The sequence below is a fragment of the Arachis duranensis genome, chromosome 7, assembly GCF_000817695.3.
Source record: "Arachis duranensis cultivar V14167 chromosome 7, aradu.V14167.gnm2.J7QH, whole genome shotgun sequence".
NCBI classification, from domain to species: domain Eukaryota; kingdom Viridiplantae; phylum Streptophyta; class Magnoliopsida; order Fabales; family Fabaceae; genus Arachis; species Arachis duranensis.
Genome location: NC_029778.3, coordinates 60,605,165 through 60,619,819, shown reverse-complemented (window position 1 = coordinate 60,619,819; position 14,655 = coordinate 60,605,165). Strand labels below are relative to the sequence as shown.

Sequence of the window (14,655 nt, the reverse complement as noted above, 5' to 3'; positions counted from 1 at the left end):
AAATTTCTATACCAAAATTAACTAGGATTTTTCTTTAAATTAAAAATTTAATGAAATAGTGACTTTAATTATCTTAACCAATGTCCTAATTAATTACTTTTATGTCTTAAAAAAACTGTATATGAGAAAAAAATAATTAATTTGTCTACTTTAATAAATAGTTATTTTACTAAAATGAAAGAAACTACTTTTTTAGAATTTTTTAAGAACTAATTAATATTATATATATTTTGTTACACTACATTTAGTTATAAAAAATTTATTTATTTCTAATGCTTATATTAAAAATAAAAAGAAAATTTAAATTAGTGAATCTTAATCTATAATATAATAATAATATAGTAATTATTTTATATATTATACGAATATAAATTAATTATTTTTTTATTTATAAAAATTTTAAGAGACTTGAACTTGTTATATATATATATATATTTTGATGAGTGTGACATATTTTTTTATATTTTTAGTTTTAGTCTAATTTAAATATTTTTTTATTGTTTTTGAAAAGAAATCTTTTAAAGAATTTAATAATATGTAACAAAAAATAACAAATAAATTATACAAAAGTCAATTAAAATACAACACAAAAATATTTTAATAAAAAATAAAATAAAGGGCAATTTATCCAAATAAATAAAATAGGTGAAAGCTTTACTCAAATACAGAAAACAGATATTCCTTCCCTGATTGTGCATTTTCACACTTCTATGTAAATCGTGGCAAGCTACCACGATTTCCAATTTTAACATAAACCGTGGCAGCTAGCAACGGATTATGTGTTGTGTGGTTTGTGTGTAAACTGTGGCAAGTTCCCACGGTTTACGAAGGAATAATGCGAGGCATAAACCGTGGCAAGCTCCCACAGTTTATGAAGGAGAAATTTTGCTGATAAACCGTTGTAGGTTACAACGGTTTAGGAACACCGAAATTATATTTATATGTGATTATAGAACTTCTACTTGCATAAGAGATCATTCTCACAATGGCAAGTGAGGAGGAGTGTTCTTGCCTTAGTGCATTGCTTTGGAAAAATTAAAAAAAGCAAAAGCTATGGTGTGAAGTTCACTGACAAAGAACCACTGAGTGTGTTCATCAGTTCGTCAAGCACTTTGTCAGATCTAAAGAACAGCATCTTGCAGAAGCTTGGCGTCTTTGGTACAAAGTGGGTGAAGAAGCTATTCTACAAGATTCTCATCGCAGTTGTCTCGACCGGTGTTCAGTATGATATCTTTGTGCTAGCGGCTAATGAAGATATTAGAGTTCTGTTCCATTGTGTTAGGAGTTTTCCAGAGATCCGAATTCACGAGTTGTTTGCGAAGTTAGAGGTTGGCGTCGATAGTTCTGGGGCATCAGCTCCATTTCATAGCTCGACTGCCGCGGGAGGTTCGTCTAGTTCGATGCCTGCGGTCAGACCGTATCTTCCGCCGGTGGGTTCCCCTACGTTCGCGGCTGATTTAGAATGTACGGTGGTTGTTGGTTCTGTACAGTTGGAGAATGCAGGAATCTTTGAGCAGCCTGATGTCGTGGGCACCGGTGGTTTCTAGTTACCTTATATGGAAGGCTTTGGTGAACCTGATAGAGTAGAGAATGCAATGTGTGACGATGACTCTGACCAGGAGCCTGTTGATATCATCGGGGACAGTGACGACGACACAGGTGCCAATCCACATGCGCAACATGGGCCTTCAAGTTCTGCTTCTCAACAGTACCTGATAAACCACTATTTTATGGTTTACAATGTGTTTAATTGTGTGGTTTTATCATGGTCTTTACCAACTTATTCATATAATTAGCATGCATTTATATTTCCTTCCTAAAATTATTACATGATTGAAAACATGCTTCTTTGGTCTTGATTTAGCTAATCTTAATCCTTTCTTATTACCATTCGATGCCATGATCTGTGTGTTAAGTGTTTCAGGCTTCATAGGGCAGGAATGGCTTAGAGAATGAAGAAGAAGTATGCAAAGATGGAAGGAATACAAGGAATTGAGGAGATGACCAGCGAAAAGTCACGCGGTCGCATGGCTTACGCGACAGCGTGAAATAGAAGAAATCAAATTGACGCGATCGCATGACTCACGCGATCGCGCGGATTAGAAAAGCACAAGTGACGCGGAAGCGTGGACGACGCGAATGCGTGGCAGGGAAAAAACGCGAATGACGCGTCCGCATGGATGACGCGATCGCGTGACGAGCGTGATCTGCAGAATTACAAAAGTCGCTGGCAGAGATTCTGGGCCGCATTTCGACCCAGTTTTCGGCCCAGAAACACAGATTAAAGTCAAAAAACTTGCAGAGACTCATCATGCTTTCATAATTCACTTTTCATGTTTTAGATGTAGTTTTTAGAGAGAGAGGTTCTCTCCTCTCTCTTAGGATTTAGGTAGAGTTTTTAGAAATTAGGATTTAGGACTTCTCTTAGTTTTAGGAGTGACTCTCGATCCCAGGTTTAATATTTCCTTTACTTATTTTCCTAATTTAATTTATGAACTCTTTTATGTTGAATTTGAATTTTTGTTTAAACGTAGTTTGATTGAAGCATAAAAACTAATGAAAACATCCCTAAAAGTAACTAGATCATACTAAAAACTACCTAAAAACAATGCCAAAAAGCGTATAAATTATCTGCTCATCAGTAACTCTTGAATATCAAATAAAGCAGTGGTTGAAATTGGGAGTTGTTAGTTAATTTGAGTTCCAATAACTCTAGCCTTTCCAAAGGAAAGACTAGGACTTTAGGTATCAAATTAATTAGTCCATTTGACCTTCCTCTGTTTAGTAAAGGTTAACTAATTGGGATTGAAATCCAATTCTCATCACAATTGATAAGGATAGGACTTCCAGTTCTTATACCTTGCCAAGAGTTTATTTTACAGTTATTTATTTACTTTTATTACTTTGAAAATATACCTGTGCCCATTGCCCAAATTCCAAAAACCCCAATTTTACCTTTTTCGTAACCAATAATAAGAACATACCTCCCTGCAATTCCTTGAGAAGACGACCCGAGGTTTAAATACTCGGTTATCAATTTTAAAGGGGTTTGTTACTTGTGACAACCAAAACGTTTGCACGAAGGGATTTTTGTTGGTTTAGAAACTATATCTACAACGCAACTTTTTTTATAAAATTCTTTACTAGCAAAAATCCTAACGTCAAAATGGCGCCGTTGCCGGGGAATTGCAAACGTGTGCCTTATTATTGGTTATTGTAAATATTTTTCTAAAAAAAATATTTTTCTTTTACTTGTTTATTTGTTTCTCCTTTTTCCCCCTTATTTTTGATAACTACTATGAATTCTCACCCCTCTCGCTTTGAGTTTGGTTCTAACTTTGTTGAAGGAAATAGAAACCACAGCAAGAATATGCATCAAGGTCAGACCAATCAAGGATGGATGAAGCCAAGAGGATCTAATCAACCCTTTAGGCAACAACACCCTCCAAGATATCATGGACAACGACCATTCTACAATGCATACCCAGCTGAAAGATGTGATGGACAACCTTGTAACTACGAATAAGTCTCACCCCGTGCCTATAGACCATCCTCTCAACATAACTTTGAACCGCCACACTCATGAGCCCCTTTCCACCATTCACCTCCATATGACCCCAATCCTTGTTCACCACACCAACCACCATATGAACCATACACAGAACCACCACCTCAATATACACCATCTCCTTATCATTATCAAGATGAACCACCTTTCTACCACGAACCCTTTCTCCCAACAAATGAACCCTCCTATCCACCCCAAATCTCCTTGGAAAAAGTAATTGCTGATCTAAACTCTACTATGCGAGCTCTCGCCGCCCAAATCGGACCACCAAATACCTTCAACAATCAACCCTCAAGCTCTAGTGCACTTTCTTTTCAACCACAAAATGATCTCTCCACCCCATCACCACCATCCATGGAAGAGCACCCACATCCATCAATCCAAGAGCAACATGATCCCAATGATGCCATTGACATAGAACAAGAGGGAAGGGATCATCTTCGCGAATCCATACTTCATAAGGAGCTAGAGGAAGCTTTAAAGATAAAGGTAGTAAAGACCCTTGAAATTGACAGTGCGGTTGAAGAACTAGTGAAAGAAGACAACAAGGAGGATTTTGTGCTTAAAGGTGAAGAAATAGTTGAAAGGAAAATCATTGAGGACGAATACGATTGCGTACTTAAATACCTGGATCAAGAAAGAAATCGATTACCTTTCCAACATTTGGACATTCAAAGAACCCCCTATGGTTTCATGTGAGAAATCTACTGAAGAATGTAGCAGGAAGGAGAAATTGGGCACTCCGGTGGATAGTGAGCAGCACGATTTGATATTGGAACAAGTGGAGGAAGCCGGAATTATTGAAGAAGAAGAGGAGGTAGTGGTTGAAGACTTAGGAGATGCTGAACCTCCATGGGAAAGTCAAGTTATAGAGCATCCTTCAAAGACGTTTGAAGCTGATGTTGAGGAGGGTGTATAACCTCCAAAGCATATCATGGTTGAAGACTTTGAAGGAGACGATCAAGAGATGGATTCAATCATTAATGAATTCTTATCTACATTTGAATCCTCTCCCATTGGACTTGACATGAAGATTACAAAAGAAGAAGCACAACCTCCCTTGCCTTTGGTGAACACTGAAGAAAAGATTGAATTGGAAGAAATCCACCAAGAGGAAGAGGTTGATATTGAAGAAGATTGCCAAGAGGTGGAAGATGTCGAAGAAGAGCACAAGGGAGTGGAGCTTGCACGTTCATTAGAAACACCTCCCCCTAAATTGCCATCATCCTTCACAACATTCAAGTGGGTGAAATTCATATCCCTTAGCTTTCTAATTCCACTTGAATACAGGCTACTGGAGACGGATGGTCAACTTAGAGCTCTCTGTGGCATTAAGAGTAAGAAAAAGATGGTCAGTGATAAGATTTATCCTGCAAGGTTCAACTTAGTTGTGTGCTCAACATTCAAACGCAAAGGTTGGTTTAGAGCTCAACTGAGTGGGTCTAGAAAGTTTTCTGGCTGCTTCAGTGAGAATTCAGACTGCTTGCCACCCGGATGGAACAATATTGCTCAACCAAAAGACGGGTGCAAGGGCAAGGTCTGGGACCCCGGAATCTATTCTACCAATCACCACTCTTGGGGCCTTGTCACTTGCTTTAACTTATTTGAAGGCTTTATGCGCCTAGTTTGGGACCCCGGAGGCTACTAGAATTCTAAACACTGGTGGAGATTCCTGGATCAGTACAAACACAAGCCACCATAACAAGGAGCTCACCAGAATGTCTAACTTAAGGACTTTAACTAAAAGTGCTAGGTGGGAGACAACCCACCATGGTATGATCGTTCTTTTTCCAGTTTAAATTTTAGTCTATTTTTGAGTTTTGATTGAACCTGGAATTTTGCATACCATTCATTGCATCTGCATTTGCATCTAATAAAAAAAATGCCACGCGACGCGACCGCATCGGCGACGCGTTCGCATCACAAGGAGAGGGGAGAAAATAAAAATGAACAGAGAGTCACGCGAGAGCATGGCTGGAGGCGTGCCAATGGCACAAATCGTCCCATGCGATCGCGTCGCTGACGCGACCGCGTCATATGGGAATAATGGCCTCCCACGCGACCGCGTGCCCCAATTTTCGACGTAAAAAGGGTGCACTACGAATTATTGTGCGAGAGTGGTGCTGGATTGGTGCTGAACGCACAATTCTATCCACGCGGACGCATGGCTCACGCGTCCGCGTCATTCTTCTTTGAAGCCCACTCACGCGATCGCATGCCCCACGCGATTGCGTCACCCAATATTTGGCAATTAATGATTTTGAACAGAGAGTTGTGCGAGCGCGAGGCTGCCCTCATGCCAGTAGCATCACCTGTGTCACATGACCGCGTGCCCGACGCGACCGCGTCAATCCGTATAAGTGCAAGTCACGTGACCGCGTGCCCCACACGATCTCGTCGCTTGCGTCGCACAGCTTATCCTAATTTGCCAAAATTTCTTATCTTTTCTTCCCCAATCCTAATTTTTCCTCCATCCTTTCTTCCTTACTTCTTTCTTCCCTTATTTTCCTTCTTTCTATTTTACTTACTTTATCTGCATACTTTCATGCATTGCATTCATGCATATTTTTTATTGGTGTTGATATTTATTTTGTGGATTGTTGAGAAATTATTTGACAATTATATATCATTTTTATAGGGTTGCTTGCATGTTCTAATTAATATTTTACATACCTTATTTAATCTGTATGCTATGTGCTTGTGAAAACGCCCGTATGGCATTGCGCATTATTTTTAAAGATTTTTTTAATCTACTACTATAAATGCTTGCTTTTCACAAACCCTTTTTGTATTTTATTAATTAAATATAATTGTCAATACAAACGATTGGTAGTTTCTCACGACTAACAATACATTAAAGCTTTTGATGCTTGATCTATGCTACTCATGCCCTTGCCGGCATGCTAACAAACATCTTGCATCCAATACTCCCCATGCCTTGCTATATTTTCATTGATGAATTGATCACATGGAATCGCGACCATGTCTTTCATTCACTATTTTTTTTTACTTGGCATGACTATCACTCGTACTGCCTTCCTCTTTGCTCCATCCCTTTGACTTCATGTCCCTTTCTCTTCTCCCTTTTTCAGGCTGGCCACCAGAATGGGTAAAGAGAAAGCTTCTACAACGAGCAACAGCTTAGGAACCACAACACCCACCCACCTGTGGATCTCAGCCTGCACCGAGGACGGTGCAATCTTTAAGTGTGGGGAGGTCGATACCGATCTCCACGGGTTAGTTAGTCCATTCTCAACACCAATTTTTGTTTTTCATTGTTGCATTTGCATGTTTATTTCTTTTTGTGCATATTTTACCACTTGGTTAAAGTAATATTTTCTTTTTCAAGAAATTTTTATAGTATTTCACTAATTTGAATAAAACTTTTTGAAAAACTTGTTTGAAGAAATATTATTGGAACATAGTCTAGAGCTCGAACACATAAAACCTGTGAGATTTTTTAGCCTATTTGAATTGGTTGCATTTTATCAACCAATTTTTTATTTTTGGTGTGTGTTTTTCTCTCTAAAATTGTGATCTTTGCCTTCCTTAATTCTATATTTCCATTATTTGATGTATGCATGCACTTATATGATTGAGGCCTTGTTTCACTGAGCTTACATATCCTTATGGCCTTACCTTTTATCATCCTTTGCAAACCCATGTTGAGCCTATTTTACCCCTTGTTCTTTACTTTAGCTCATCACTAACTCTAAGCGGAAAACAATAATGTCCCTAATTTGAATCCTTGATTAGCTTAGACTAGTGAGAATGCGCATGAATTAAGTGTGGGAAAAAGTGGGTTTGGAAACGCTTGGTTTGGGAATTGAGTATGTTAGACTTTGTGTGAAAATATGAAAAATGTTAAGAACATGTTTATGCATTCAAAACCTTAATCATATGCATTGAGAAGAATGAAAAAAAAAGCAAGTAATAAAAGGGGACAAAATGCCCCAAAATAAATAAGTGAAATCAATGCATATGAGCTGTACTCAAAACTTGGAATGCATAAATATGTAGATTGTCTTAAGTTAGGTGGAAAGTTTATGTTAATTAAGGATTCAAATTTTAGTCCACTTGGACAAATACAATCCTACCTGTTAATTAAGGATTCAGATTTTAGTCCACTTGGCCAAATACAATCCTACCTTGACCCTAACCCCATTACAACCCTTAAAAGACCTCTTGATTTGTGTATTGGTGCATTAAATTTTTGTTGATTGTTAGATGAAGAGCAAGCTATAGAAAGCAAGATTAGTAGAGAATTGAGAGAATTGACCCTAGACACTTGAGAGTTAGAATGATATACACTACTAGTAAGGGTTCAGTGCTTAATTCTATGTTCCCTACTTTTATGAGCTATCTTCTTCTTACAAGTTATTTATATTGTATTTTGTGATTTGAATTAGTGAAATCCAGTTCATATTTATTCTTGAAAGATTTATTTACTTTTTCACCAAGTAGGTAGAATCATTTTAGCATGTAGTTGCATTCACATTCATAGGTTGCATTGCATGAGTCTTGCCTTTCCCTACTCATTTATTTGGTCTCCTTGAGTTTAGCATGAGGACATGCTAATGTTTAAGTGTGGGGAGGTTGATAAACCACTATTTTATGGTTTACAATGTGTTTAATTGTGTGGTTTTATCATGGTCTTTACCCACTTATTCATATAATTAGCATGCATTTATATTTCCTTCCTAAAATTATTACATGATTGAAAACATGCTTCTTTGGTCTTGATTTAGCTAATCTTAATCCTCTCTTATTACCATTCGATGCCTTGATCTGTGTGTTAAGTGTTTCAGGCTTCATAGTGCAGGAATGGCTTAGAGAATGAAGAAGAAGTATGCAAAGATGGAAGGAATACAAGGAATTGAGGAGATGACCAGCGAAAAGTCACGCGGTCGCATGGCTCATGTGACCGCGTGAAATAGAAGAAATCAGAGTGATGCGATCGCATGACTCACGCGACCGCGCGGATTAGAAAAAGCACAAGTGACGCGGAAGCGTGGACGACGTGAATGCGTGGCAGGGAAAAAACGCGAATGACGCGTCCGCATGGATGATGCGATCGCGTGACGAGCGCGATCTGCAGAATTACAAAAGTCGCTGGCAGAGATTCTCGGCCGCATTTCAACCCAGTTTTCGGCCCAGAAACACAGATTAAAGTCAGGCCATGTTATAGATTATTATTTGAATTAATTTTATTTGAGGTATTTCAGATTGATGATTGCTGTCTTTTATTTATATAAATAATTTGGATTTTCCTATTACCCTTTTGGGTTTGGTTGAGTAATTGGTGACGCTTGAGCTGGCAAATAAAGCAGTGGTTGAAATTGGGAGTTGTTAGTTAATTTGAGTTCCAATAACTCTAGCCTTTCCAAAGGAAAGACTAGGACTTTAGGTATCAAATTAATTAGTCCATTTGACCTTCCTTTGTTTAGTAAAGGTTAACTAAGTGGGATTAAAATCCAATTCTCATCACAATTGACAAGGATAGGACTTCCAGTTCTTATACCTTGCCAAGAGTTTATTTTACAGTTATTTATTTACTTTTATTGCTTTGAAAATATACCTGTGCCCATTGCCCAAATTCCAAAAACCCCAATTTTACCTTTTTCATAACCAATAATAAGAACATACCTCCCTGCAATTCCTTGAGAAGACGACCCGAGGTTTAAATACTCGGTTATCAATTTTAAAGGGGTTTGTTACTTGTGACAACCAAAACGTTTGCACGAAGGGATTTTTGTTGGTTTAGAAACTATATCTACAACGCAACTATTTTTATAAAATTCTTTACTAGCAAAAATCCTAATGTCAGTACCCTCCACACTTCTCCACACTAAACTTGGAGGTTCTGGGTCAACAGGAGGACGGTGGTAACACGGTCGGGGGCTCTTCTACAGAATTTCAGATTGGGCAATCTTTCCAGAATAAAGATGAGGCTGTGCTGAGTGTGAAGGACTATAGCATCCGGCAAGGTGTTGAGTATAGAGTCATCGAATCAGATCATCTGAAGTATTATGGAAAATGCAAGTAATTCGGCAAGGGTTGTACTTGGTTGATTCGCGTTGCGCTGCGTGCACGAAAAGGCACTTGGGAGGTTAGGAGGTACAACGGGTCACACACATGCTTGGCAACCTCTATTTCCAGTGATCACCGTCAGCTAGATTACCACGTTATCTGTGCGAGGATTCTTCCGTTGGTTAGGGCAGATACTGCAGTTACGGTAAAGGTACTGCAACAAGCTACAGAAGCCAATTATGGTTTCAGGCCTAGTTACAGGAAGGTTTGGATGGCGAAGCAAAAGGCAGTGGCACAAATATATGGAGATTGGGAAGAGTCATACGCGGAGTTGCCACGTTGGATGCTAGGAGTACAGTCAACAATGGCCGGAACAATAACCGTGTTGAAGACCTCTCTTGTTCGGCTTCGTGGTGAGGTTGATGAGTCGACGGTGTACTTTCACCGATTATTCTGGACATTCCCACCCTGTATCGAGGCATTCCATCATTGCAAGCCCCTCGTCAGTATTGATGGTACCCACTTGTATGGCAAGTATGGAGGGACACTGCTATTGGCAATAGCGCAGGATGGGAACTCCAACATCCTCCCCATTGCATTCGCCCTTGTGGAAGGAGAAAATGTAGAGTCGTGGTCATTCTTCTTGTCCAACCTACGAGAGCATGTGACTCCTCAGGAGGGTATCCTTGTAATCTCTGACAGGCATAACGGGATCAAGGCAGCGCTTGAGGCACCTGAGACTGGGTGGCTGCCTCCACGTGCTTTCCGAGCGTACTGTATTTGGCATGTGGTAGCGAATTTTGCCCTAACTTTCAAAGGTAAAGATTCAAGGAGAATGTTAGTGAATGCTGCCTACGCAAAGACTGAAGCAGAGTTTTATTACTGGCTTGACATCATGCGGACTGAGAATCCAGCAATGTATGAATGGGCCAATCGGAAGGAGTACGACAAATGGACCCAACATGAGGATAGTGGTAGACGGTTCGGGCACATGACAACCAACATCAGTGAATGTGTGAACTCGGTCCTAAAGGGAACTCGAAACCTCCCGGTCACATCGTTGGTTCAGTCAACTTACGGGAGGCTTGCTCAGCTTTTTGTGGTACGGGGACAAACAGTAGATGCACAACTCGGATCTGGTAATGAATTTTGCCAGGCATTGGCCAAGGCAATTGATCGGAATCTAAGAGACTCAAGGTGCTTCACTGTCACGTTATACGACAGGCATCAATCGGAGTACACCGTGGCCGAGACAACACCAACCGGGCGCTTCTCGCTGGGTAGCTATAGAGTTTCCCTTAAAGATTACAGATGCGACTGTGGCCACTTTCAGGCGCTGCATTATCCTTGTTGCCACGCCATTGCATGTTGCGCCTACTCCCGCCTTAATTGGACGTCTTATGTTCACGAGGTGTATCGTATGAGTGAAGTTTTCAACGTTTACAAGCAGGGTTTTGTTCCGCCTATCCCGGAAGGCTTATGGCCTCCATATGCTGGGCCAACCATCATTCCTGATCCTAACATGAGGCGTGCAAAGGAAGGTCGTCCAAGGGCAACCAGGATCCGTGGTAGTATGGATCAGTCTCTGGAGAACCAGCCGAAGCGCTGTGGGCTATGCCGTCAGGCTGGGCATACACGGAGGAACTGTGACCAGCGAAGACATACTACCGGGGGGATGCGTAGATGTCATTACCTTGTTGTTTTACTTGTTTTATGAAATGTTCAGTTGAGTTATGTATGGTTGGTTAAGTCTATGAATGTCACCATGTTGATTTTCTGCATTAATTTCATATGAATAAAATCCGTTTATTTTAGATGTTTGATTGCATTAATGTCGTATCATTTAGACTGCGCATCATAACTGTGACGGAAATAATGTACATCATAGAATTTCAAACCGCTTAAACTATCAAATACATAGCAGATAACATATCACTTAGTCTGCACAATGTGGGCAAAATTTCTCCTTCATAAACCGTGGGAGCCTGCCACGGTTTATGCCTCGCATTATCCCTTTGTAAACCGTGGGAGCTTGCTACGGTTTACACATAAACCATACAACACATAATCCGTTGCTAGCTGCCACGGTTTATGTTAAAATTGGAAATTGTGTTAGCTTGCCACGGTTTACATAGAAGTGTGAAAATACACAATCAGGAAAGGAATATCTGTTTTGTGTATTTTAGTAAAGCTTTCACCCACTTTATTTATTTGAATAAATTGTCCTAAAATAAACATCTTTATTTAAGTGATCCCAAATATATAGGTACCATTTTGCTTGGCGCCCAATAATGTTGTGACACCATGTAAAGGGACTGAGAGAAGAGTGATCATGTGTAAAGAGAAACGCTTTGTGTTACAAAAGTGTGCTTCCCAACCACTCCATGATTCTTTTTTTTGTTTGGTGACTACTCCATGATTATTTAATTTGGTGTGTTCTGTAATATTCACAAATTATATATATTTTAATTTTATAAAAGAGTAAATCTCATAATAAATACATCTTTTAATATTCATATTTAAATAATTTAAAAAAATTATAGACGCCATAAAAATACCCTTTAATTTTTATATCTTCTCATATTCTGCAATACTTATTCATATAAGTCTTTTGTCCCTTTGATTGCAATACTGATTCGTTATTTTCACGAAGGCCAAAATTTGGATTGAAGTAAATGCAAAATTTCTCTTATACAAGTTCAAATTTATGTGTTATAAATATTTTATGAATCGAATTATTGCCCAACATTTAAGTGCTAGTTATTATTCGGTGAACTAGTATTGGAGTTTATTTATATTAAGTTTTCTTTTAGCATCATAAATTTATATTTGTCTTAATTATTAATTAAGTAAATATATTTATTAAACATATTTACTCAATCTAGTGCATTACAACAATACATAACAAGAAGGAAAAAAAATAATTAACCAAGACAAACAAATTTAAAAATATATATATATATAATTTATGCATTTAAAAATAAAAAAATTTAAGAATAATATTTTTATTAAAATTTGGTCAATACATAACTATTAAAAAAATAATTCTATATTATTAAATATCATATCACATGATTAAAAATATTGATAATGGCTAATAATAGCTATACATCACAGATTGTACTTTAAAAATACAACGTTTAGCCGTTTATTAACAATCAAACGTGGAAAACAAAGATTTTGAATAATGCGGCATCAGTGGAGCTTACAATAAAATTCAATGTTGGAAAAATTCTGAATATAAGCATTATCAACACACAGTACAAGTGATTATATGAATAAAGAAAATAAAAAAGGGAAAATTAACCACACATAAATGATAAACACAAGAAATAGTCAAACATGGACGTGAAGGAGGGAATTTCTTGAAACAACTTGAAGCAAATTTTCAACAAGGTTGTGATGACCCGCCGGAGTACCCAGCAACAGCACCGCCGCCGCCGCCGCCGCTACCACCACCACCACCATAATGGGAGGCGTGATGGTGTGCAGCAGAAGGTGGAGGAGGAATCGGTTTCTTTTTCTTCTTTGCCAAGCAAAAGACACCAAGAACAAGCAGCCCGAGCAAGAAAGCACCACCCAGTGACACGCACACTGCAATCACCGTTCTATGGTGGTGGCTTCCTCCTCCTCCGCCTCCTCCTGCTGGCGAGAGTGGACTTAACTTGCTTGTGTTGGAAAATGGTGGTGGTGGTAGTGGACCTGATCCGTAACCTGGAGGAACGTAACTTTTCGATGGAGATGGTGCTAATGATGATGAAGGAGGAGGAGCAGTGCTCTTTGATGGCGGTTTTCCTTTTGGAGGGATTCTTTTTGGTGTTGGCGCTGGGGAGTATGGACCCTTGCTTGGTGTTGGTGGTTGTTTCGGTGGTCGTGTTGGACCTTGTGTTGGTGGCAATGGTGGTGATGGTGATGGTGTAGGTTTTGGTGGAGATGATGAAGGGGTAGGGGTTGGTGGAGATGCTTTATTCGGAGGTGTTTGTGGTGGTGGTGTTGTTGACGGAGGTTGACCAGAAGGAGGCGGTGTTGTTGACGGAGGTTGACTAGAATGAGGCGGTGTTGGTGATGGAGGTTGACCAGAATGAGGCGGTGTTGGTGGTGATGGAGGTTGACCAGAATGAGGCGGTGTTGGTGACGGAGGTTGACCAGAATGAGGCGGTGTTGGTGATGGAGGTTGACTAGTATGAGGTGGGGGTAGCGGTGGTAATGGTGGTGGCGGAGCATTGGTGTTTGAAGGTGGAGGTTGAACTACGGTTGGAGGGGGATAGACATGGTGGTGGTGATGGTGATAGTCTTCTGGTGGCGGTGGTGGCGGAGAACAATACAAGTAACTAGGTGGTGTTGGTGGTGGCGGCGGAGGAGAGTAATACAAGTAACTCATTATTTTTATTATGTGGAAAATTAGATGAAAGGAGAGGAAATGAGAAGTGAGAAAGCTCAAAGGTGTTAGCTAGGGTTGCATATAAGAAAGGGCAGACTCAAGTTTATATATTACTGAGTTAATTTAATTGTTACAAGCAAATGATTTGGCAGTTTCATATATTTAGTTATTTAAGTATACAGATGCGTTGTAATTTTAATTTTCTTATAATATATAGTCTATGAGTTTATTGTTAGATATTGTTCAAGTCATCTTTCAATTTAGTTGGGTCACACTTTTTTTTTTTCATGTGTTTTGTAGCACATGTTGCATTGGGGCAATTATGACATACATTCACTAATATTATACTAATATAATGGTTGGTACATCGTGGGATCACATGATGTGCTTACTATCAAAAATTCAAAATTAAAAAAAAGTTATATATTTGAACCTATTCTATAAAGAAACAAACAAACAAGAAAGAAAAAAATGCAACAAACGTTATATTACATATAAAGGTTCTAAATATTCAATTTTTGATATAAAAAAAGAATATCCACTAAAAATGACATTTTAATTAAATTTTTTAAAATTATTTTTGTTTGACAAAAATTCACTTGAAATAAGAATATATATATTCTAAAAATAGCTCTAAATATCTAATTTTAATGTATTTTTAGTAATTTTAACTACA

The 14,655-nt window shown here is 38.6% G+C and overlaps 2 protein-coding genes across 2 annotated transcripts; one reads left to right on the top strand and one right to left on the bottom strand.

Annotated features, from left to right (window-relative positions):
* The first annotated feature begins 1,556 nt into the window (after positions 1-1,556).
* LOC107459205 (uncharacterized) lies at positions 1,557-11,315 on the top strand. The gene is made up of 4 exons (XM_016077419.1): positions 1,557-1,708; positions 4,084-4,183; positions 9,396-9,610; positions 9,728-11,315. Exons 1-4 carry the CDS (start codon positions 1,557-1,559, stop codon positions 11,313-11,315), a joined length of 2,055 nt encoding a protein of 684 aa, XP_015932905.1.
* Positions 11,316-12,819: 1,504 nt separating this feature from the next.
* Positions 12,820-14,067, bottom strand: LOC107459206 (extensin-like). Its single transcript, XM_016077420.3, has one exon. The coding sequence runs from the start codon at positions 13,977-13,979 to the stop codon at positions 12,987-12,989; it is 993 nt and encodes a 330-aa protein (XP_015932906.1). The 5' UTR covers positions 13,980-14,067; the 3' UTR covers positions 12,820-12,986.
* Positions 14,068-14,655: the final 588 nt, after the last annotated feature.

What these genes read in the sequence shown, in the direction of transcription:
- LOC107459205 (XM_016077419.1), top strand. Translation starts at nt 1,557, where the DNA reads ATGGAAGGCTTTGGTGAACCTGATAGAGTAGAGAATGCAATGTGTGAC. An exon ending in TCAAGTTCTGCTTCTCAACA is followed by an intron (nt 1,709 to 4,083) that starts GTACCTGATAAA and finishes TGAAATTGACAG; the next exon opens with TGCGGTTGAAGAACTAGTGA. An exon ending in TTGAGGACGAATACGATTGC is followed by an intron (nt 4,184 to 9,395) that starts GTACTTAAATAC and finishes TCCTAATGTCAG; the next exon opens with TACCCTCCACACTTCTCCAC.
- LOC107459206 (XM_016077420.3), bottom strand. Translation starts at nt 13,979, where the DNA reads ATGAGTTACTTGTATTACTCTCCTCCGCCGCCACCACCAACACCACCT.